Source organism: Microcebus murinus, chromosome 10, assembly GCF_040939455.1.
Source record: "Microcebus murinus isolate Inina chromosome 10, M.murinus_Inina_mat1.0, whole genome shotgun sequence".
NCBI classification, from domain to species: domain Eukaryota; kingdom Metazoa; phylum Chordata; class Mammalia; order Primates; family Cheirogaleidae; genus Microcebus; species Microcebus murinus.
Genome location: NC_134113.1, coordinates 33,102,551 through 33,129,196, shown reverse-complemented (window position 1 = coordinate 33,129,196; position 26,646 = coordinate 33,102,551). Strand labels below are relative to the sequence as shown.

The 26,646-nt window shown below is 32.7% G+C and overlaps 1 protein-coding gene across 2 annotated transcripts in view; it reads left to right on the top strand.

Moving 5' to 3' along the window:
* Positions 1–26,646, top strand: part of LRRIQ1 (leucine rich repeats and IQ motif containing 1) — a 189,339-nt gene that overhangs the window by 86,552 nt on the left and 76,141 nt on the right. For both annotated transcript variants that reach the window (XM_012740832.3, XM_012740836.3), the window contains exons 19-23: positions 994–1,113; positions 20,026–20,115; positions 20,767–20,888; positions 21,410–21,505; positions 21,765–21,847. In XM_012740832.3, coding sequence (XP_012596286.2) covers positions 994–1,113; positions 20,026–20,115; positions 20,767–20,888; positions 21,410–21,505; positions 21,765–21,847 — 511 coding nt within the window. The remainder of the gene's footprint in view (positions 1–993; positions 1,114–20,025; positions 20,116–20,766; positions 20,889–21,409; positions 21,506–21,764; positions 21,848–26,646) is intronic.

The following is a 26,646-nucleotide window of genomic DNA, read 5'->3' as shown; positions in this document are numbered from 1 at the left end:
TTGTGTGTTTATCCCACAGCATGAAACATATTTTATATATTTATAAATTTTTAGGCATCTATTTTTATTTTTATATATTGAACTTTGTTTTTCAATTATTTTAAGCATGTGTATGATTCCAAAGTCAAAGCCAAGCAAGATAGATTTAGAGAAGTTTACCTTCTACAAGATACTGTCTACCTTGTTTTATGCCTTTATAGGTAATCATTTTAAAATTAATTTTATAATTTATACTTTTGTTTTTTAATGTAAATGACTACATATATATACACTTCAATATATGTTTTTGCAATATATGTTTTACTTATATATAATTTTTCATAGGTAAACAGTAGCATGCCAAACATACTCATTTCTCCCTTGGTTTTTACACTTAATATATCCTAAAGCTCATTCCCTACCATTATATAGAGATCTTTATTTTTTAAAAGCTGCATTGTATCTGGAGTTATAGTTAGGAAAGCTTTTTCTACTCCAGGACCATTGAGGAATAAGAATGTTTTTAATCCTATTATTTTGTGCTTAATTTATTAAAAATGAAATTAGTTAATTGTTTGAACTATGATACTACCTCTCTAATGTAGCCATTTATATATGTTCATGTTTTCCTAAATGTGCATTAGTTAATTTTATACATAATCATTTGAAAATTAGCAAAACTGGTTTTCCTTTGTATCTTTCTCCTTAGTTTAGAATGGGTCCTGGAGGAATTGTCAGATAATTGATTGGTTGACCTACATGTGCAGTTGAGGGAGTTTTAAAGATTCTTTTCTGCTTACCACAAGGAAAGTCTCCTGAGATTCAGAACTTTAGACACATGCAGTCGTTTAATTTATCTTGCAGTTTTAAGTGTCACATAAAGTTCAAAAAACAGATTATTGAGCCATTAAACTAAGGTCTAAGATGTTTTATCTTCCTAATGGGATAACACAGAGAATCTGGTTTGGGGTTTGATCTATAACCTTGTATAACATACTTTAAATTTTTGTTTAGGCAGTTTGGAAGGGCTTTATTTTGCGGAAAAAACTGACAACAGCTCTAGAGGCTATTAAGAATGAAGAATCTGAAGAAGAATATGAAGAAATAAATTTAGAGGATTTTATATTCGATGAAGTAAGTACCAACTACAACATATAAAACTGGTCTTAAAATATTTTTAGTACGCTATTTTGGAGCTAAACCAGTTTCTAAGGTGTTTATCCTGTTAACATTAAGTTACAGATTGTTTTTTCAAATAACATTAGAGAAAAATCCTATTAATTCCCTAACATCTTCATTTGCCCTACAAGTTTGCACAATGTGGGAAGGGGGTCATAGAATATTTACAAGAGTGCCTTTGTATCCTTCAACCAGATTCACCAAAGGTTAATATCTTATTTAACCACCATACAATGACCAAAATTAGGGAATTAATCTTGATACAAAGATATGATCTAATCAACCTTATTTAAATTTGCAAATTGTCCTATTAATGTCCTGTTTGTAGTCTGAGATCCAATACAGAATCACAGGTTGTATTTAGTTGTCAATTTTCTTTAGTCTTCGTTAAACTGGAACCATTCCTCAGTTTTTCTTTGTGATTTACAAACTTGATACTTTTAAAGAGTAGTGACAAATTATTTTGTAGTATGTTTCTGAATTTGTGGTTGTTATATAGTTCCTTCTCATTAAATTGAGGTTGTGTATTTTTGGCAAAAATACAACAGAAGTGATACTGCATTCTTCTCAGTGCACCATGATAAAAAAGTGACAGAATTTTTTTGAGACAAAGTCTCTGTTGCCCTGGGTAAAGTGCAGTAACTCACTACAACCTCAAAGTCCTGGGCTCAAGTGATCCTCCTGCCTCAGTCTCCCAAGTAGCTGGGACTACAGGTGTGAGCCACCACACCCAACTAATTTCTTCTAGTTTTGGTAGAGATGGGGTCTTGTTTTTGTTCAGGCTGGTTTCGAACTCCTGAGCTCATGAGATCCTCCCGCCTTGGCCTCCCAGAGTGCTAGGATTACAGGTATGAGCCACAGCACCTGGACAAGGTGATGGAATTTTTAATGGCATAAAGTTATCTTTAACTGCTTTGCTTTTATACTATCTACCCTGAATTATAAATGCACTGCTTTAAACCCTTTTTGTAAATGGATGGGATATAAATTAATGTAACTATAAAAGACATATGATATAAAACAGATTTTCTAAAAATGCTATAATAACATAATTTTAAAAATAATTGTTACAAAACAGCCTATGTCAAACAAACATGGAGCACACAGATATAATCCCTATTTTCTGCATCTACCTATTATTTTTCATCATTTTTCCAAAGTTCTACTTATATTTCTTAAAAATTGATCATGTGGCTCATGCCTGTTATTCTAGCACTTTGAGAGGCCGAGCCGGAAGGATCACTGAGGCCAGGAGTTCAAGACCAGCCTGGGCAAAATACCAAGACCCCTTCTCTACAAAAACAAACAAACAAACAAACAAAAGTCCTGATCATGAGGTATATACTCTGATCATTGTGTTCATGGTAGTATTACATACCAGATGTTTCAATGGGGGCCTAGGTACCTTTTTGCAGCACTTAATTTAGGCCCATGAGAAATAAACAAGGATGTGATGGCAGGAGATAAACCTTATAAAGTTTCAGTGGCTCACCACAACAGTGAATATTTTTAGAACTGTAATAAACTGGGGCTTAATGGGACATCAGCTCCAAAGTAAAGGATAAACTATTGCTTCTAGTAGGTTCTAGATTGCATAGTTCATACTTGGGAATACCGTTCCCACTTTAAGAATGGCCCAGAGCATGGAAGATCTCTACAGATAGCAGATCCAGGCTGTGGTAACAAAAAATGGTACCAACTGTAGACATATCATTACTAAATAATTCAAAAGTATGTGTAAGAATGCATTTATTATATCTAAATCAACTCTAAGTTTCTTTGACTAGATGCCTTCTCATAATAACTGGTATAATAATAATTTATTTCTAATGATTTTAATGTGTTACTAGAAAATTAAAATGTGAATGACATTACCACATACCCCAACTCTAAAAGTTAAATGTTTTGATGTTTAATAGTATAATATTGAACAAAATTATTGAGACAAAATCTATTTTATATATTTTCTTCATTTTTCTGTCAAACATAAATTCATTGAGAGTCTCTAAATTCACATTACTGAATTATGAATTCATGAAAATTACATCAATGACTATGAAAATGAAGCTATTATAAAGACAGAACACTATTACTCACATCTGAATCGCTTTCCTAACTATAGTCATACCTTACTCAAAAAGAAGCCTTTAAAAATTCAGCATTATTTTGTTAAGATCAGAAACTCCTTTTTTGAAACATTCTGCTGAGCATGTTTCCAGAAATGTCAGGATTAATGTATGTTTTAGTTGGTGTGTAGATTGTATTAATATAATTGTAAAATTTACAACTATTTCACAGACTCTTTTGCCTCTCAAATCTCAAATATTCAACAGAATTAAACTATTCCTTGCTCGAAATTTTCTCATGAAATCAGTTATTTATTTTTAGGAAAACTGTGTTTTTTTTATGTTTAATAAAACAACTAGCTCTTGAAAACAATTTAAACACTTTAAAAATACACTTATCTTTTATATGCAAAGCCTTTCTAATTCACTTTCCAGTGTAAATTTCTTTCATATGTTTCTCAAAATTAAATTTAGTTTACCTGCTTTTTTAAATAGGTGAGTGAATTGAAGCCTAATTTTCTCACTAGACAGAATTTGTACACCACAAACTTTATATATGGAAAATACTATTTCATAATGACTTGTATTAATGGAAAGACCAGTTTCTGTTCTTTCTGATAGCACTAACAAAAATAAAATATACAAAGCTTCTCAGAATATTTGTATTAGCAAAAAACCATGAAAACTTTCTTCATAGTGGTTTTATACATTTTTGGTAAGATTTATTCCAGTGTATTTGATGTTTGATGTTTTCTGATGTTTTCAATAGTATATAGAAATACATTTCATTTTTGTATATTGACCTTGCATTCAGCCACTTTGCTGAAATCACTTATTAATTTTAATAGATTATCTGTCAAGTCTTTTAAATATTCTATAATATAAACACAATCATATCACCTGAGAATAATGACAGTTTTCTCTTTTTTTCCAGTTCTTATAATTTATTTTTCTTGCCTTATTGCCCTGGTTACTACTGCCAATAAAATGTCGAATGATGGTGATATTAACAAACATCCTTTTCTATTTCCTGGTCTCGGTGAAAGCTTTCAATATTTCACCACTAAGCAAGATGTTTTCTGTAGATTTCTTATAAAAACTCTATATGGATTAAGAAAGTTACAGAGGTTAAGAGCTGCAGCAGCTGATGCTGCTGCTGATTCTGTATGTGATGGGATTTTTATTAAATATCATTTAATTCAACTAACATTTATTTTCAAACATTAAACCTTGTATTTCTAGAATGAACCAACTTAACTATAATGCATTATCTTTTTTACCTATCGCTGAATTTGATTTACTAATATTTTGTTTAGAATTTTTGCATTTGCATTCAAGAAGTTTGGCTGGTAAATTTTTTCTCCTGTATGCTGCTCTCTCCTGATTTTGGTATCAAGGTTATGCTGGACTTATACATTTGGTTGGGAAGTATTTCCTCTGTTTCCATTTTCTAGAAAAGTGTGAAATGCAATTAGTGTTCTTTTATTACTAAAAGTTTTTTTCAGCATATAATATATTTGTGCAAATGTTCCAGGTGAACTTAAAAGGAATGTGTTCTGTGTGTGTTAAGTATATTGTTACAAAAATCTCAATTACGTTAAGTTTATTACTTACGTTTTTTAAAATCAGTATCCTTAGTGATTTTGGGGGGTTAATCTATGAGGTTTTTTTTTTATTTCGGCATATTATGGGGGTACAGATTTTAAGGTTTCAATAAATGCTCATTCCCTCCCTCCCCCCAACAAGTCTGAGTCTCCAGCATGACCATCCCCCAGATGGTGCACATCTCACTCATTATATATGTATATACCTGCCCCCTCCCCTCTCCCACCCGCCCAATACCCTATTACTGTAGTACCCATGTGTCCACTTAGGTGCTGCTCAGTTAATATCAATTTGCTGGTGAGTATATGTGGTGTTTGTTTTTCCATTCTTGGGAAACTTCACTTAATAGTATGGGTTCCAGCTCTAACCAGGAAAATATAAGATGTGCTATATCACTGTTGTTTCTTAGAGCTGAATAGTACTCCATGGTATACATATACCACATTTTATTAATCCATTCTTGGATTAATGGGCACTTGGGCTGTTTCCACAGCCTTACAATTATGAATTGTGCTGCTATAAACATTCCAGTGAAGGTGTCTTTTTTGTAGAGTGTCATTGGATCTTTTGGGTAGATGCCCAGCAATGGAATTGCTGGATCAAATGGTAGATTCACTTGTATTGCTTTAAGGTATCTCCATATTGCTTTCCACAGAGGTTGAACTAGTTTGCAGTCCCACCAGCAGTGTAGGAGTGTTCCTCTCTCTCTGCATCCACGCCAGCATTTATGGTTTGGAGACTTTTTGATAAAGGCCATTCTCACTGGAGTTAAGTGATATCTCATTGTGGTTTTGATTTGCATTTCCCTGATGATTAGAGATGTTGAGCATTTTTTCTTATGTTTGTTGGCCATTCTTCTGTCTTCTTTAGAAAAGTTTCTGTTCAAGACCTTTGCCCACTTTTTAATAGGGTTATTTGATTTTTTTTTGCTGATTTTCGTGAGTTCTAAGTATATTCTAGTTATCAGTCCCTTATCGGATGCGTAGGATGCAAAAATTTTCTCCCATTCTGTAGGTCGTCTGTTTACTTTCATGACTATTTCTTTGGCTGTGCAGAAGCTTTGTAGTTTGATCATGTCCCATGTATTTATTTTTGTTGCTGCTGTGATTGCCTTTGGGGACTTCTTCATAAACTCTTTGCCTAGGCCAATGTCTAGGAGAGTGTTTCCAACTTTTTCCTCTAGAATTCTAATTGTTTCATACCTTAGGTTTAAGTCTGTTATCCAGTGTGAGTTGATTTTTGTGAGAGGTGAAAGGTGTGGGTCCTGCTTTAGCCTTCTACTGGTGGCTATCCAGTTTTCCCAGCACCATTTATTGAAAAGGGATTCTTTTCCCCAGCGTATGTTTTTGTCTGCTTTGTCAAAGATTAGATGGCTATATGAGGATGGTTTTATATCCGGATTCTCACATCTGTTCCACTGGTCAATATTCCTATTTTTGTGCCAATACCAGATTGATTTAATTACTACAGCTTTGTAGTATAGTAGGAAAGGATGCAACAAAAAAAGAAAACTACACACCAATATCCGTAATGAATATTAGATGCAAAAATTTTCAACAAAATCTTAGCTAACCAAATCCAGACGCTTATCAAAAAAATAATCCATCACGACCAAGTAGGCTTCATCCCAGGGATGCAGGGATGGTTCAACATACGTAAATCTATAAATGCAATTCGGCACATAAACAGAAGCAAAACCAAAGACCACATGATTCTTTCAATAGATGCAGAAAAAGCTTTTGACAAAATTCAACACCCTTTCATGATACGAACACTTAAGAAAATAGGCATAGAAGGGACATACCTAAAAATGATACAAGCCATATATGACAGACCCATAACCAACATCATACTGAATGGGGAAAAATTGAAATCATTCCCACTTAGAACTGGAACCAGACAAGGCTGCCCACTATCTCCACTTCTGTTTAACATAGTGCTGGAAGTCCTGGCTACGGTAATCAGACAAGAAAATGGAATTAAAGGTATCCAAATAGGGGCAGAAGAGATCAAACTTTCACTGTTTGCTGATGATATGATATTATAGCTAGAAAACTCCAAAGATACAACCAAGAAACTCCTAAAACTGATCAATGAATTTAGTAAAGTCTCAGGATACAAAATCAATACACAGAAATCAGAGGCATTCATATACACCAACAACAATCTAATTGAGAACCAAATCAAAGACTCAATTCCCTTCACAATAGCAACAAAGAAATTAAAGTACCTAGGAATATACTTAACCAAGGAGGTAAAAGACCTCTACAGGGAGAACTATGAAACACTGAGGAAGGAAATAGCAGAGGATGTAAACAGATGGAAATCCATACCATGCTCGTGGATCGGCAGACTCAACATCATCAAAATGTCTATACTACCCAGACTGATCTACAGATTCAATGCAATACCTATTAATCTATGAGTTATTGAGAGAGGAGTGCTAAACTCTTTTACTGTGATTGTGGATTTCTCTAAATTGGGTTTTAATTCTGTCAAATTTGTCGTCATACTTTGAGACTGTTATTAGGTTATACACGTTTAGGATAGTTAATAAATATATTACTGACCTTTTATTGTAATATTTTCCTCTTTAATTGCTCCAGGATTATTTTCTTTGATATTTTTTATGCCTGCAGCAGCTTTCTTTTGGTTAGTATTTTCATAAGATATATTTTTCTAACCATTCCCATTCAAAACGCATGTGCTTTTATATTTAGAGTGTATCTCATGGGACAGGAAAGAGGACAAAGAGAAGTGGGTTAAAAGGTACAAACATACAGTTATATAGAAGGAATAAAATCAATGTTTGATGGCAGAGTAGGGTGACTATGTTTTTTATTTGTTCTATCTGTTCTATGTTCATTTTTTTGTTTTTTATTGACTACTTTTGTATTAATTATGTTTTTCTATTTTTTTTCCCCTTTATTAGCTTGCTAGTTAATGATTTCCCTTTTCCACACTTTATTCATTCCTATGAGGTTGGTGTAAAAGTAATTGTGGTTTTAGCATTGTTGAAATTTGCTATTTGATAAGTGGAATACATTCTTAAATGTGATTATGTTATATATCATTTTAATGTGAATTTCTCACTTTATGTTTTTTTTGCTAATGACTTATTACTTGCTGTTTATTTTATATTTATTTTAGACTATGGAAATTATGTTAGAAAGGAAATTCAAGCAATTTTCTTTTTGAGTTCAAAATGGGTCCCCATAATATACCGAAATAAAAATAAATAAAAAACTAATTACAACCAAAAAGAGGGGTCACAAAACAGTAGAGACAACTTGCGGCATTAACAACACATTTGGCCTAGGGACTGCTAACAAATGTACAGCGCAGTGGTGGTTCAAGAAATTTTGCAAAGGAGAGGAGAGCCTTGAAGATGAGGTGTGCAGTGGCCTTGAAGATGAGGTGTGCAGGTGAAATTGTGGTTAATGTCTTTCATTAGTTTTGGAGATTTCTTGTCCAGAGTTATTTCAAATATTTGTTTTTTCTCATTATCTCTCTCCTTTAGGATAAAAGCGCTCTAAAAACATATATGTTAGGCTTTTTTTTTTTTTTAATATATCACATTTCCCTTATACTGTTTTCCAATTTTGCTTTCCTGTTTTGGTTCTGTATTTATTTATTGTTTTTCACTTTTTTAAGTTGACAGAAAATTGTAGGTATTTATTGTGTACAACATGATGTTTTGAAGTGTATATATATATATTGTCAAATGTTGCAGCTAATTGACATGCATTACCTCATATAATTATTTGTGTAGTGAGAACACTTTACATCCACTCTCAACATTTTTCAAGAATACAATGTATTGTCAACCTAATCATGTTTCATAATGGATGTCTTGAACTTATTCCATCTATATAACTGAAATTTTGTGTCCTTTGACCATCTCCTCAACCAATCTTTACCCCACATACATGTTCGGCCCTCTGTAACGACTATTCTACTCCCTACTTCTGTGAGATCAATTTTTTTAGATTCCACAAGTGAGTGAGGTTATGAGATATTTACTTTTCTGTGCCTGGCTTATTTCACTTAACATAATGTTCTCCAGGTTCATTCATGTTGTCAAAAATGACAGAATTCTGTTTTTTATGGATGAATAATATTTCATCGTGTATATATGATACATCTTCTTTATTCATTCATCCATTGATGAACACTTAGGTTGATTCTATATCTTGGCTATTGTGAATAATCCTACAATAAACACAGGGATACTGATAGTTCTTGGACGTATTGATTTCATTTCCTTTGGATATATCCAGTAGTGGAATTGCTGGATCATGTATGGTAGTTCTATTCTTAATTTTTTAGGAGCCTTCATACTGTTTTTCATAATGGCTTATACTAATTTACATTTCTACTAACTGTATGAGATTCCCTTTTTCCCACATACTTGCCAACACTTGTTATCTTTTCTTTTTAATAATAGCTATTTTAACAGTGTGAGGTGATATCTCATTGTGGTTTTAATTTGATGGTTAATGATGTTGAACATTTTTTTCATATGCGTATTTGTCATTTCCATGTCTTCTTTGGAGCAATTTATACCAAAATTCTTTGCTCAGTTTTAAAAATTGACTTGTGTTTTTATTATTGAGTTATTTGAGTTTCTTGTATATTTTGGATATTAAGCCCTTATCATATGTATAGATTTGCAAATATTTTCTCCCATTCTGTAGGTCATCTCTTTACTCTGTTGATTGCTTCCTTTGCTGTCCTAGAGCTTTTTAATTTGATATAATCCCATTTGTCTACATTTCCTTTTGTTGCCTATTTGTGCTTTTGGGGTTACATTCAAAAAATCCTTGCCCAGACCAATCTTATGGAGTGTTCTGTAGTTTGCTAATCATCCCTCCTATTTTATCTAATGATTTTTTAGCTTGTTCATTGAATTCTTAATTTGTATTATTCTATTTTTTAGTTCTATACTTTCTACTTGATTCTTTTTAATTTTTTTTTCCTTTTTTTTTCTCTGTTTTTTAAACAGGAATCATAGCCAGATACTTGATTCTTTTTAAAAATTCCATTTATATGTTGAAGTTTTCTATCATTTCCTATATGTTCTTAAACATATTAAGAATGTTATTTTCAAACCTTTCTCGGATAATGCAACACCTGATCACTTGAAAATTTGGGCTTTTACTGGCTGTTTATCTCTTGTTTTTTTTAGTCAGTTGATCCTCTTTCTTAGTGTGTAATCTTTGATTAAGTATCAGACTTTATATATGTAAAAAGTATAAAGACTCTGGAATACGTTTTCTCTCTCTAAAGAAAATTTAATTTCATTCTAGCAGACAAAAATAGTATAGGCAGAGATCTTTTTGAGGCTTATTTTCAAATGTCATTATGGCTAGTCTGTTTCTGGTTTCTCTTAGAATTGAACCAATCTGGTGTCTTCACTGAAAGCCTAGGGTATTCACTAGGTTTCTTTCACCTTATTTATCCCAGATTTCCAATTCCTTTGTCCACAACACAGGGTGATGGAATACATTTCTTCTTAACTTTTTAGCACACGGTTGATGCTATTGTGCTTGGATTCTAGACATCTCATCTACATGTGTATTACTTGAAGTTGGTAAACACATGAGGGGAAATTGTATACATGGCTTTGAGCTTGCATTTCTTTGGTTTTTTTTATTTTCTGGGATCTTGGCCTTTCAATCCTAACTGCCTTGGCATCCCTGCCCTTCAACTTCTGTCACTTTGTCCCAGTGAAACTGCTATAAGCAGGCCTCAGATTTATGCTCGAAATCTCTTTCCTGTTAATACAATTGCAAAATTCCTTGACAGAAAATGTGGAGTGAAATATAGGGTTCACATCAGCCTGGAACTCTACTCTATGGGATCTTGGCTCCTAGGGTCCTGGCTGCTTTCATGCTCTTGAGAGCCTTCAGCTCCTTTTCCTTAAATGATGTTTTTTAGAATATTTCTAGATGATCTCGGAAGATTCTTCATTCTAATTCAAGTTATACCATCATAACCAGAATTGAAATTTTTATAAATGAATATTTTAATAATGAATGATCATCTTAAATCTTTTAGGCAGTGTTCTTACCACAGTGAACAAAAGAGATAAGATCCTTGACCTCACAGGGCTTGCTTTGTACTTGGGGTAACAGACAATGAATGCATATATAAATAAACAGTATACTATAAGATATTGGAAACTACTGTAAAAATAAGGAAGGTTAAGGGATAGAGCATAGTATTTAATTGGATGACTAGCGAAGGCCTGTATAAGATGTAACATTTTAATAGGGATGTGAAAGTAAAGTGAGGGAATAAACCATAGGGTCATACTGGGTTAAGTGTAAGGCAAGTATCTAAAGCTTGAAATAGGAACTCAGTATATTGAAGGAACAGAAATTTTACAATAGATAGAGCTGATTTGTAGAGGAGAAAAAAAATAGAGGAAAGAAATAGAAAAATAGCCATAGGTTGGTCCACATAAGGCCTAGGATTTGATGTGAAAGATTTTGGATTTTATTTCTAATGTGATAGAAAATTATTACTGGGTTTTAAATAAGAGAGTTAAATGTTACTATTTGTATTTTAATTGAAGACTTTGCTTGCAATGTAGAGATTATAGTTTAGGAGAGGTATTATTTAAAGCCAGTACCAATTAGCAAAGTATTGTTATTTTGTTTTCCTTTGACCTAGTTTACTCCTTTCCATTGCCATCATTCTATTTTAAAATCACCTTACAACTACAGAGAACATAATCAAATTACCAGAGTGTTTCTGTATTTTTTAATCCTTTCTCACATGTTCTGTAAACAGATAAGTATAAAATTTATCTGACCAGGATTTCCCTTTTTCACCTATTTGGGTGGTAAAAATTGTTGCCTTTTAGATTAAGTGTGATGGCTTTTTAAGACATATCATAATGAAATCATATAAAATTTATTCAAATTTATTTTTTCCCTTCCTGCCAACAAATATTGTGTCCTTACAAGATGGCGGGAACCAATGCTTGGCATCAGGATAGCTAAATAGACAGAAATAACATGGCCCCAATTTTAGGGGATGTCAATATATTTGGATTTTTGCAGTGAATTACAATTTTTATAAGAAAAGTAAATATAAAATTATCTTGATAAATTAGCCAGAACCCAAAAGCCTAGATCAGTCTGCCATGAAATTTTCCATTATATTGATTTGTTGTCTCTCTGAAATGTGGTTTTCTTTAATAAATGGTTAACTATGGAACACTAATAATGAATAGTCATTTTGTTTTAGTTTTATTAACTATAGTTTATCTTAATTTATTGATTTATTTAACTGTGAGGGATTTGAGATTTTACCTTGCATGCAGTCTAACAAGTTAGGCTACCACACTTTCAGGATGCTGGTAGATGAAATGAAACTGACAGATCAGAGACAAAAGCACTTATTACTTGTCACAACAGGCAGCAGGAGCTTCTGTTTTTTGTATCCTTTGCACCCAAGTTCCATAGGGGGAAATCTGAAGAATTCCCCCCTAGTAATCTTAAGCCTAGGAAGCCCCATATCTTATTATAAAGCGCTGTTAGCAACTCTTCTCATCTTAAGCTCCGAAGGAAGTTGTATATTTATTATACTGGACAGCAAACAATTTTTTTCCCTCTATCCCAAAGGAACATACAGTCTCTATCTTCCTAGTCTGTTAATTATACGATCATCTTTGAAAAGGTGGTCTGTAACAAAATTTCTGCATTGATGCAGAAATGTTAGAGACCCATGGAGAATTTTTTTCCTGACAATATTCATCCCTTATTTCTGCTTGGCAAATTTTCTCTTAAGTATACCATTCCAGTGGCCACCTGAATAATCTGACTGACACGGGCCGAGACAAAATCCATTAGATATGCATCATGATGCAATTAATTATTGTTACTATCAATAGCCCGGGTGGTTTTCTCCTCAAATTTTTGTATTGACCTTCCCACTAGATTTGAGACTTTAATCCAGGTATAGCTGTTACACAGACTTCTTCTTGTTCCTCAAAGAGGAAGTATGAGGCAATTTTGCCATCCAAAACAACACTGCCAGTGAGTTGAAGCTGACCTGAATGTTTTCCCCAGGCCATAGTAGTGTATTCTTAGGCACTTAAAGGTGTCTTATGATCATGATACCTTTTAAGTACAACGTGTCCATCCCATGGAATTACTCAGAATGAGGGTGGGGAAAATATCCAGAGGTATTATATAAGGGGGGTACATGATCTGGGGCCATCCCTGCTGTCCTAATAGACTTCTTGGTAAAGTAAGGGAAATTACTACCAAATTTTGGTTACAGCCTCCTGAAAGGGGATGGCAGAGCCAGAAGTAAGTTTCAATTTATGATTCTTGCAGCAGTTTGGGCAAGCCCCAAAGGGGCATTTTCCTTGTGGAGGGAGGTTTCAGGGACAGTTTAAAGGACAAAAGACCATTAATGTCTCTACTTCCCCTGTACTTCCCAGGATCTAGGTGTTCCTTTCAAAAGCACTGGGTTGTTGTTCTCCATCTACCCCTTTAAAATTAGGGTATCCTATTTAAGTAACTATAGCTTCACTGCTTTTCTAATTATCCTCTATTCACACCTAGACCCTTTATCGGGAAAGTTCTGGAACAAGGATCAAGTTTATTTTTATAAAACTTAACTAGGATTAATTTGAATATTCCAAGTCTGGTTTTCGCCAGCCTGTACCCTGAGAATGTTTTAGTCATGCTGGTATATACTTGCTGTTAGGAAAAAGAAATACTCATCATGCCCAGGAATGGTCAAGAATAAATCTTGAGCTATCAAAATACGTCTGTATTACCCTCTATGAGTTATTTTTCCTAATCATTACTAGAAAGTAACTGCAAGAGTATGACCATTTTCTGGGAAGAGCCACATTCATTGATCAAACTGCCTTCTCAAGGTGTGTAGACAGAAGGAGGTGATAGAGGTAGAGTCAAATTATCAGTTCACTGATGAGTAGCTTTTGTGGTAAGCGGTGATAAGAGACATATAATTGTCAGACTTAAATGGTCCATAAAACTGAAAAATTATGCAGCTAATTTTGCCATATTGTATGGCAAGAGTCAGCTGATCAATAATTTCAAAGGTGTCAACAGAGATAAGAATTTGAAGTTGTAATGTAGTCAGTTTTCCAGAAGCAGGCAGGGACAAAATTCCACCAGATGGGACTTCCTCCATTGTAAGACAAGTTGGTAAATTTTTCAGGAGTTGGTTGCAAGTCTGGCCTGTATTAGTAACCTCTGCATCAGAAACAGAGTCAGGCCCAGTTGGTGATTTAATTCCAGTTGTTCTCACTAGCAAATGGGTCCTTACCATGAGAATCTATAGGAATAACTCAGTTCTATAAGCAGCTGTGATTTGTTTTCCCTGTAGGGGGGCCCAAAGCAGACTGCCTTTAGTCTGCCAGTCTGTAGTTTTCCACACAGTAGATCATTGGTAAAACTGGTAAACCATTGGTACTAGCCCAAGAGCCAGTTGGATTTCAGCTTAGCTAAACTATCTCTGAACCAGGCCCAAGAACTTAGAGGAACGTGGGTGAATTGAGGTCCATTCAAGACAGAAGCTTTGGTTTAGGCAGTGGAGTAGAGATAAAATTTCCCTGAGAAAGATAGATGCTACTTTTCTTTGTAAAGCTGACAAGCTGCTGAGGCCAGCCTAGCTGGATTTTTAAGTATACCATTTCCTTTTGACTAGTGAAGCTTTTTAGGACCATCTCACATTGTTAGTCACTGTATCCAAGTTGTCCCACTCAAAACTGGGAATATCAGGCCAAAGAGTCACAAGATTACCAAGGGCCATTCATCTAGTTTCTAAAAGAGTCCAGTGGGAAACTAATAGCTGCTTTTCAATAGGAGTGTACCTGGTCACTGTGTCAGAAAGGCCACAAATCCAAAACCACAAGGGATACCTCCAGGTGAAGGCTGCTTCCATCACCAGAGGTTCCAATTGGAAAAATCATCAGTCGCAGAGACTTGTATTGTCTCCAGTATCGAAGGGGTCTAATAAGGTATTGAGCCTCATTTTCGGTGATGAATGCCTTAAGAGAAAGTAGTTTTTTCTTGGCTGCTGGGGGGACTGAGCATTGTATACTCTCACACATAGTCCCAGGAAATTTTACTTGACAAACAGACCCTGAAATTTTGCCCAGATTTATCAGTCCCCCTCACTACCACCAGCAGAGGTGCGATAACACCCACTGTGATTAGAATTGAAACTAAGACTTTAAAAAAATTGACATATAATTTACGTACCATTTTGTCTTGACAACCCAACAAGGTATCATCTATATACGGAAAGCTTTGGACATCAGAAGGTAGAGGTGCTTATATTAAATCCATACCCAGTGGTCATACTGCAGGTGGAAAATCACAGGAGAGTTTGACACATTAGAACCTCTCTGCACATTTTCTCCTATTGGGATAATCTCTAGCACTTATGGGATGGAAAGGAAAGCATGTCAACATGTAGATTTCTGCTACACATTCAGATGTAGTAGCATCAAAAACAGTACATTAAACTAGCCTAAAGGACACCACTTACAAGATAACTTTAGCTATTTCCTCCACTGTGTATCATGTCCAAACCTCATCGGTCGAATCCAAGTGCTCCATATCCCGTGAACCTTGGTAGGATAGTGCTCTCTGCCATGGAGGGAATCACCATCTCTGTCTTCCCAGGCTGTCAGCCATACAGACGTCCTTGAAAAGATAGTCCAGAAAAAAAGGGGTACAAGACATGTAGATGTGGGAGACCCATGGAGAAATGTTTACTATCATTAAGCACCTTTTATATACTAGTCATAGTGAACTTCTGAAAAAATGATGAATAAGACATTTTATTAATCCTCAAGTCACAGTGCATAATAAGAATAATTTTACAGTTTTAATGAGCCCAGATAAAAATCTCATTTGGGGGAAAATTTTGTCACTTTGTTATAAAAAATCTATAATAACATAAATATCTAAAATAACAGCTGTGTTATGTTGTATCATGATCTGCATTGGCACTTTCATTTTTAAATTATGAAGTAAGTTTTAGTTACAGTTTTTATTTGTTGGCTTAATTTAACAGATTTTGTTTTCTTTCACTTATGCTATTTAGAAGCCAACAGGCAAAGGACCAATACAATTGTCTTTAAATTAAAAAACCCAATGCTTTATGAATCCCTAAAAGTGAAAAAAGTTATTATGATACTATAAGTATAGAAAACCACAACAGTCCAATTTGGATTTGTTTTTGTCTCAGTCAAATTCAATAAATTCGCAGGCATAATTTTTGAGAAGGAGGCAGAATGTGTTAAGCTGGGTAACTTCAGCTCTGGAGTTTATGTTCTATCCCTATATATAATTAATCTCACACAGTATTACATATTACAGTAAATAGTGGGAAAATAAGAAACAAAACCTAAAGTAGAAGCAAAGGAAAAGGCTAAAGAAAAGTGATATATTTGGTTTAGTGAAAAAAGACATGCATGGCATGTAACAGTAATTTCCAACAATATGAATAACTATGTTTTTACATTGAGGATGGAGGAGAAGGTTTAGAAAGTAAAATCTGAGATTCATAATGGGGCATATTTCTGAACTGTAAGGACTGTGAGATGCTAAAAATAAAGTACCAAGAAATATTAGGAGGCCAGGCGCAGTGGCTCACACCTGTAATTCTAGCACTTTGAGAGGCTGAGATGGAAGGATTTGCTTGAGGCCAGGAATTCAAGACCAGCCTGGGCAAGGGTGAGACCCCATCTCTACAAAAAATAGAAAAATTAGCCGGGCATGATGGTGGTGTGTCTGTAGTCTCAGCAATTCAGGAGGCTGAAGTAGGAGAATTGCTTGAGCCCAGGAGTTTGAGGTTGCAGTGAGCTATGACTGTACTACCCAATACCTGAAGTGACAGAGAGAGACACTTTCTCAAAAAAAAAAAAAAAATTAGAATTCTTTTTGGTACAGCAAGGGTCACTTTGGCAGAAAAGGAAAGTGTTGGGGCAGGGTGGGAGGCGTAAGTGAAGGGAGTAGAAATAGATCAAGTCATTACTTCTAGAATTTGTAGGACATATTCAACACTAACTTGTGACTTGGGAAAAGAGTGGTTTTAGTGTCATGTGTCAGATAAAAGGATTATATTAGATGTTATAAAAAATTTACATATATATATATATATACACATTAACATCTATGTTATTTGCATCTACTCCTTCTGATAGCCTTATTTTCTATTTCTCAAAACTGAATTAGAGCAGAATGATTTCTTCTCTGATCAAAAAGCCAGATATATGTGTATCTGATCAAATGTTCAACTGTGAGCATACAGTTACAACTATATCCAAGTTTAAGTTCATTTTCAATATACAAATAAATTTGATAATAACCCCAAAGGGTTATTTGATAATAACCCTTTAGTAACAAGAAAGCTTTCCAGATCCTTAGTTGTTTGTTAAGTAATATCTGAACAGAAGGTTTTCTTAAGCAGTAACTGAAATTCATATAAATTTGCAGTGGTAAGCATGATATATTAACATGTTTTTAAAAACAGCGGTATGCTTATAACTCTTAGCCAATTCCCCCTGACATTTTGAGATTTTATTTTCCTCAACATACTAAGTAATGCAAAATATACTAGATATTAGTAACCTTGAACTCATATATAAATCAGTAGGTTTAGTAATAGTTTTTAGTTGTAATTATATAATTACTAAAAACCTATTTAACATTCTGTATAAAACCTCTTTATGCTTCTAGAAATTTCTAAGGGACAGTGGTTAAAGAATTGTTCTGAAATTCTATAAAAGTTTGTGACCTTACATTCAAACCAAGACAAACTATTTTCAAATTTTAGATATCAATTTAAAGATGAAATTTTCCCTCAGACTTGATGTAGCCTTTCCAAGGAAGAGCACTCTATCAACATCTATATGATGTGGTAAAGAAGTCACTGTGCTTTTTGGGACTTTTTCCTGCTGAGGAAAGAAAGTAACTGGATTTCCAGACAATATAAAAAGGAGGTGGTTTGGCAGGTGCTTAAGGGGGAAAAATGTTGTTTGTCTATATAAAAATCAGTGTAAGAATAAGGCTAGTTGCCTGACATCACTGGTCCTTTTCCACAGCTGATACTCAGGTAGCACGTTGTCTTTTGTAATATTGTCTCCTTCACATCTTCACATCTTTTCTTCATTTTAGCAGTTTTCGCCAGAATAAGAATACTAATTTGATTAGAGCTGATATAGCTCTAACCATAGCTCTTGATATCTTCCTTGTGATAGGACTGGGTTTTCCTTTATTTGATTCAAAAGGAAGAATTTTAAAATGCAAGTTCTGAATCTTGTTTGCAAGTTGCATCAAATAGCAATTCATTTTTTAAACAAATCAGTCATTAGATTTATTTATCTTCCCTCATGAGCTGAACAGAGAATTTTGTTTACTAAATTCCCAGCATGATTTAACATGCAAACATAAGCAGCGTAAATATATTGGAAATAAATTTCAATATCTTATTTTCCTACCTTTTCAGAAGTACCTAAGCAAATGCACATAGTATCTTGTATCCTTTTATTATAGTTCCTTCATGAACTGTAGCCATTGTTTCTAGACTGGCATTTTCAAATCTTTTTTTTTCTCTCTGGGGGAATGAGAAGGAGGAATGCTAGTTTTTCTGGTGAGAGCCCTCTCTTTCTGTCTCTCTCTCTCTCTCTTTCTGATAATACTTTATTTACAAATACTGAAATTAGAGGGTTTTTTTAATCAACAAATGAAAATTGTGTATGTTTATCATGTATAACATTTTGAAATATATATGCATTGTGCAATGGCTAAATCAAGCTTATTAACATGTGCTTTATCCTATTACACATTTTTTTGTAGTGAGAAGCTTAAAATTTACTTTCTTAGTGATTTTCAAGAATACAATACATTGTTGCTCACTATAGACATCATGCTGAACAACAGATCTCTTGAATTTACTTCTCCTATCTAACTGACAAATAGCAATTCTTAAACCAAGTATAATTGTGATATATACGTTAATAATTTCCACCTAAAAGAAATATGACAATGTGCCTAACAACTGAGCAGAGGTGCCCTATTTACATAATATTCAAGTAACATGCATTTGATTAAGTTTCCTAAAACTAAATGCTGTAAGTAAAAGTCTTTCATCATACCGCCTGCCTGTAGTCAGTGTATCTTAGTCCTGCCTTTCAGAAGGCAGTCAGTGTCTACAGGCATAAGCTGAATGTGCTCGATCTCGTCAAAAGGCAGTCAAGAGACACTCAAATTGTATAAATGTAAAATTACATCTACATCTCCTCATAAATATTCTAGCTTTTAAATTATAACTATAGTTATTTTAGAACCTTTTAAGAACAGATTGCATTCTGATTATCTTATAAAGATTAAAAAATTATAGAACCACAAAAGTTTATTGTAAACTGTATTATATGATCTGATCAAATAAAATCAGATAATTTTATCTTAAATTATACAACTTTGATATCATTAATATAGTTCTATTGTAGAAAGATAAAATGAATTTGGAAATTCCATGAATGGAAGAAAAATGTTTTAAGGTAAAGAGAGAAGAGAATTAAAATAGAAATTTATAAATTTAACTTTAAATTTATATTTTTGTCATTCAAACTGTTGAATAAGAGAATATAGTAACAGGAACAATGTTCTTTATATTGTTTTACTATTGCCACAATTTTTTTCTATCTATTCAGAAAATTTGAGAAATTTTCAAAAAATTTAGAAAAAACTAACTTAACATAAACTGTTTTATGAAAAAATTGATGCTAATATTAAAATATTATATATTTTCAATAGTGATATTTGATGGAAAATATTACAACTTGTACTGTAAAGAGTTAAAAGATGACTTTCCTCAGTTACATCTAGATTTGGCACCGAGTCACAGTTATAAGCAGTTAAATACACTGAACAGTCTGCACCTTATTTTTTAGAGCAGTCAAATATCAAGTTTTCACTTTATCCAAAACTTAGAGATGGAAAAGTTTCATCTCATTTTTAGTATGTTTGCATTAAACAGATGCATATCATCTCACAATAGCAAGTAGCAAATTTCCTGTAAATAAAAATTCTGATATAGTTTGTCAACATTTGTAGTCTGTAAAACAATTTAAAAGAAACATTTTAAAAGTTATGCAAACTAAATTATGTACATTTTAATGTTATTTTTGCAGGCTGCTTTAGAGAAAGAATGGCTAGCTTTAGATTCCGCCCGCTTCCCTTCACAAACATTGCTTCTCTCAAACCAGCTGCACTGGCCAAAGGTAACATGTCATGGAAACTTCTGAGTGCTCAATCTTTACTCATTTCTTAAGGTTATGCTATGCTGCAGTGATTAATAATACAATTTATTGACTCGAAAAACATAATTACTTTTAGAAGCCTCTGACTTCCTCCTTATCCCCAGATGTAATTTTTCATGTAGCTTTTCTTTCATTTGCTCCTAATTTTTTTCTTTATTTTGGATTTCTTTCAACACTTTATTTCACAGTAGCAAAAGAAAAAAAAGATATGCTTCAGCTGCATATTTGGCAGTAGACTAAAATTACTAGTTGACAGCACTTTAAAAATACAAAAATATGCATTAAGAGGGCAACAGCTGAAGATTCTCAGTCAGAGGTCAATGGACTGCAATATCTGTTATTTATTTGATAATCTTTGAAGTTTTGGTTTTCCAAGATTTTTAAAGATCTTTGCAATTAATCATTTTGTATATCCAAGCTATTCCAAAAAAGCATATTCTTCACCACTACAACAAAGCACATTTATGTATATTCCACAAATCTCATTTTATTATAATTTTTAGTTTTATATGAACTTCACTTAGGATGCTTCTTGGTAGTGTGTATGTAAAGTAATATAATATAAATGCTAGAATTTTTCAATTTACACTTATTTACATTTTTTCTGATAAGATCTCTGGAAACTTAAAATATGATGATACTTCACTTAATTTGCCAAGTCATCCAGCTCAAGCATGGCTATGTAATGAGAAAGAAAATTTGTTTTCATCAGAACATACACAATTTAATAGCAGGTAAGGCAAATCACTGTTAGAGGATTAACTTATGAACGACAGGAATCATTTCTCAAAAAAGTAGTAGTACTTTACAAAAGTAGATGTGAATTTACTAGTTTAGAAGATAGAACAACATTTAGTGTTAAAAATATCATCATAACTTATGGAGTTTCCAGTGTAAGATAAATGTGTGAGGTGGATGTAGTAAAGCAACTACAAAATTTATGTGTCAGTGAAATAATGTAATTAATTGTTGTAAACAAGTGGATCTTTAAATACTACTATATAGGTAGAGATAAGAGTTAGAATTAAAATCCCACTGCTGCATTACTTTCGACAAAAAGATTGAAATATGCTTCAAGTAATTGAAATGTAAACATTTTAAATTAATGGCAGACTTTTATTACTTTCAAGATAAAGTTTTTCAGTAACCTAAATACATTTTATTTCCAAGTTTGAGACAATATAAACAGCTTGTAGTTTTAAAAAGTGCTGTACTTGTGTTGATTCAGTCAAAAAGGGTTCTTTTCTATTGCCAGATCAGAAAATAGAACTTTATCCTTGACACCTGAATCAAAGACCAGTAGAAAGAGTTTGCTGAAATCTGAAAAAGAAGAAAAAATTTCAGAAGAATGGTATGTGGTCTATTTTACACTAAAAAATTAAAAAATTTAGAGATTTAGAAATGTATAAGGCAGATATTTTTCAAGATTTTAAGAATACTTTTATTAGTTTTTAAGAAACTTTCCATCTGATTAAATTAAGATTTCATAAATGTGAAGCCAACTTTATTTTAGTATGATATAATTCAGATATGTATTTTTATGCATATATGCATATCTAAATATGATCTGCATATTTGTTTTGCCTTTATTAAATAGAATCTTTTAATAGGGGCTTTAAGGATATTTCTACTGCTCAGCAAATGCTGAAGAGAGCACAGAAAATGAAATCAAAGAAACTAAAGAAAAAATTAGGTGAGTAATTAATGCTCTTTTTAAATAATAGCTTTCAATAGCCTAGGTAATACTAAAGATAAATCCTTTTAAAATATATTTTCTAAATTATTTTAACAAGACAAAAATGAATGCACAGAAGAATATGTCTAAGATAATGGCTCTGAAAAAACTTAAGAAAACATAAGAGAAAGTTATGCTATTACTTGAATGATTTGTTATACTCAAATGCTATTTTAATTTTTTCCTCTATTTTCTACTTTGCTATTGATTATTTTATTTATTGTGCACTGAGAATTATAAGTTGTTTTAAAATGGGTTTATTTTGGGAAATGTTGATTCTAAAGAATATCTGCTTCATATGCATATTCTTTTGTGTGTTTTTAAATTGCTTGATTATTCAATAAAGTATATAAATTACTCAGCTCCATGGATTTTAGCTATAAAGATTTCACAACTTGACATCTTGGAAAAGAAGCACAATTTATGTCTTTTATAATCTTGTAGAACTTGGAAATGTTTAAAAGCATCTTTTCTTCTATCCCACTTGCCAGGCTACTCTTCATATCATTTGTCTTTCTTTGGACACCTCTAATTATTTTAGTATAATAATATGTGGAGTAAATTATAGATGTCGGGGCAAAAAATTACAGGTTATTATGATCTTATATTTCTAATTAAAACTATTTAAAAGTATTTGCATAATGCATATAACTTTGTATTTACTTATAACTTTATAAACATTTACTCATGTAAATATAAGAAACTAAATATAACATGACTTTAAAAAAAAAGTTTGAGTTTCTTTTGTTCATCAGTTTCTTTGGTAAAGGTTTTGTCAATAAAATATCTTCATAAAAAATCCACTACTGCTATGAAGAACAAGAAATCTATACTTATTCATCATATAGTTCTAGCTTACATAAACATAGAAATGTTTCAAAAATTTAATTTTTCTTTGTTGATTTTTCTATTTATTATTTTAATTATTAATTCAGTAGAATTCTAAGATCACACATATTAACTTTTAGAAACAAAAATAAATATAGCCAAAATACTGTTGATTACCAAGGAATAACTGGTATTTAGTGACACATCACTTACTGGCCATTGATAAATTACTGATGATTCATTTGTATAGTTAGAAGTATTTAACTTTCCTTTCTTAGTGTTATATTACTGAATCTTAATTTTATCTCTAATCCTTTTGTGATATCTAATTTTTGTTGAGTACTAAACATTTTTCAGGTTTAAAATATTAACATTTTAAGCATAAGAAAATATAAGTAAACACTGTTTTATAACTTATCCGTGCCTCTTACGCTTTGATTTTGCAAACCCCTATTAAGTTCATCAAGGTTCTATGAACTGAGTGTTATTTGGTGGTTACCCAGTAAAATACTTCAAACCTTTAACAAAGATGAGACTCTCCCTCAGTTCTGCAGATGTGGAATCTAGTACAGTAAATCAGGGTAGTTTGATCAATGCTTTTATTGCTCTGATGTATATGTCTACCCCTCCTTGACAGTATCAAAAAACATTCTTTAAATACTTGTTTTGAGAATAACAAACATTTGTGAAACTCCTGAGGCATGTTCCAATATCAGAGGCAGTTTAGGAACTGATTCAACCAATGTTCACCAAAAAATTATTACCTATTTTATGTTCAAGAAATGTTGCTAGATCTGTTTTTTAAATGTATTTGTAGTATTTTTACAATAGCCTCTCATCTTGAAAGCTGAGGAAAAGTTTATGTTTTCAGACTTTCCCTATGATTCTATCTTTGGAAATATACAAGTTTTTCTTGCCAATTCTTGTAATTGAGGGTTTGTTTTCTCTGAGGCCAAATGCATTTTTGATAAATTAGCATAGTAAAGAATGTTTTAGCAAGGGAATATATGCTCACACATAAAAATCATTAATGGCTGTGATTAGACATAATTATCAGTCAAAAATGAGCCTCTTTTTATCAGTCACAAGGGGGCATGGTAGGGTAACAAATGAAAAAGGACCATGCGCCCTCCAATTTAAGGGCATTGTTAACAGTGGTCATTGAGCATGACCTGTTAAGTAGAAATCCTAAAGGGCAGTTGTACAATTTTTATGGCAGTTGTACAATTCTAATTTCATGATTGTAATCCAAATTGCATTCTTACTACTGTGTGAGGTTTTGTATCTCTATTAGACTTTGTCTTGCTTTTGTTTCATCAAAATAATATTAGATTAATGAAACAAAAGGATTTTTTCTTAATATTTGAATGCTGAGATGTAAAATTTAATTATAAGCTTTGTATTCTCCTCATTCTTTTCCTCAACTTCCCCTTCACAACAGATATACAGATTAGAAACATTCAAGGAAGGATTAAAGGTGAAAAACATGAAAATTTGAGAGGTTTCTCCAATGATCACATTTTTAAATCTTGTGTTGAGTTGATGACATAGCACATAAATCATTTTATATCTGTGAGTAAATCATTTAAGACCCTGTGCCTCAAGTTTTCTTATAGAATAAAATAATTTTCTAGTACTTTTCAGTTTTATAATTCATGATATACCATTAATTTATTTGAATCTGTCCAAATTACTACCATAATTTTAAATTTTCCTCACCAATGAGCTAGAATAATGTTTTAAATACTTATATTCTATTAAATACTTACAAATATACTAGTACATTTTAAATATGTATGAGATACATTAATACAGTGTCTCTCGCATGGGCAACTTGTCAACTTGAAATTTTCAAACCACCAGAGGGCAACATTGTCCATAAAACTGCTGTGAGACTACCCAGCTTTAAGGGGTAGGGAACACAGCAGGAGGGATGTCACAGAATAGGGACTATTCATTAATGGAAAAAACTATGTCCTACAATCTAACAAAACAGATATCTTCAAGGAAGTAGGGCACAAATTTATGGAGCATGGAAGCTTTAATTCAAGTTTCTGCCATGAGAAATCTTAGAGCAAGTAGCTGAGTAGTAAGCACTTAGTATTTTCTGTTTGTATCTTATGTATATTTTTATATATAAGGAATATGAGTCAATAATATTTTAAAGTGAGAATGAAAATACGGCAAAAGGCAAAGGGGCAATTAATTTAAGAACACGAAGTGTAATGGAATCAGTTGCAGATGAAGAAGAATACTACTGAGTACTCTGATTAATGAAGAAGCAGAAATTGAGGAAAGATGTGGTGTGAGCAGCTATTAGGGGAGACTCAGTATGGGTGACTTCTATAGATATAAGTGAGGACATCTGCTTTAAAGAGAAGAAGGAGAGTGGGGAAGGAGGAGGAGGGATTGATTGGAAGCCACAGGATGAAATCTAAAATTATGAGGCGCTGTCGTGATTTACTCTGTTTGTGTTTGCGTTATATGGTTGTTGTTTTCTTAGTAAGTAATTGCTATTTCCCTCATGACTGACATAAGCTTGAAACAGTAATGACTGGTCTTGTTTCTGTGGGTTTTTTGTTTGTTTGTTGTTTTTGCTGTTGCCTCATGCACAGAAGTAATTTCAGAATTTGGTGATCTGCATTAGAATTTAGCAGACACCCAGGGAAGTTTAGAATTTGAGGAACAGCATTTTCAAGGTGAAAGTTACTGGTTTACTGAAAACATGCAGGGTCAGTAACCTAAATTAGTGAGCATAATTGGTAGCAAGACTGAGATGAGTTGGGTGAGGAAAGGAAGTGGGTGGGTAGTTTTGATGTGGGGCACTCCTCAGAGAGAATGAGGTCTGAGTTTAGGAATTTTGGTGGAGAGCAACTGGTAAGAACATAGGATGAAGATATAATATAGTTTTTCTAAATTTATTATATTTATGCATATCAAATTTAAAATTTCCTAATTAGAGAAAAGTAAGAACAAGATGAAGCAAGTAAGGTTAATTCAGTTGTGAAGGTAGAGCCACAAGTAGGGATAAGAATCATCTTGCAGCTATTTGTAACGCCTAGCACAGAGTCAAGTACATGCTAGGTATTCAATAAATATTTGCCAATTTTATTTCCATGAAGAAAACAGCTTGGGACTGTGTTGGTAACATCTAATCGTAGCTGATAATTAAGTCTAATAGAAAATTAAGAAAGGATATTTTTAATGTAAGCAGTTCATGGACTATAGCAAAGCAATCAGGTTATAAAATGATAAGGTAACTAAAAAATGTTAAAGGGGAGGAACAAAAAGGGACAGTATAGACAAGACTCCAGATAAATGAAGTTTATTCAAGATTTATTTTGTTTACCTCACTTATTTCCAGTAAGAATTTATAAGAATTTTGATCAAATGTTACTTTGTTGTGCTCGCAACAAAACAATAATAAAATTCATTTGAAGAGTATGATCCTTGAGGACTGAAACCCCATTGAATTCCCAGAATTTATTACCATGCCTAACACCTGGTAGATATTCCATAAATAACTGCCAACTGGCACAACAATAAATTAGATGAAAGTCACTAATATATATTTGTCAGTGGATATGTATATGACTGCGTGTGTGTATTTTAGTCATTTAAATGTTTATATTTGGAAAGGCAAATTTAATTAGTAAATATTAATAGTTCATACAGATGGAGAAATATAGCTAGTCATTCAGCTTTAACATAAAACTTATTTTCATAAGTAAAACCACTGTACTTGGCACCTACAGAAAATGAGTAATAATCAGATTTTTATGTAAAAATAATAAAGTAAACCAGTGAACTAAAATTAGAATTATAGTAGTTGAAAAAGGATTATACAGGGAATGAAATACTTTTGTGTATTTTGAATACTCTAATGCCTAACTAAAATTGTTACCTAAGTGAGATAATAGATATAAAGT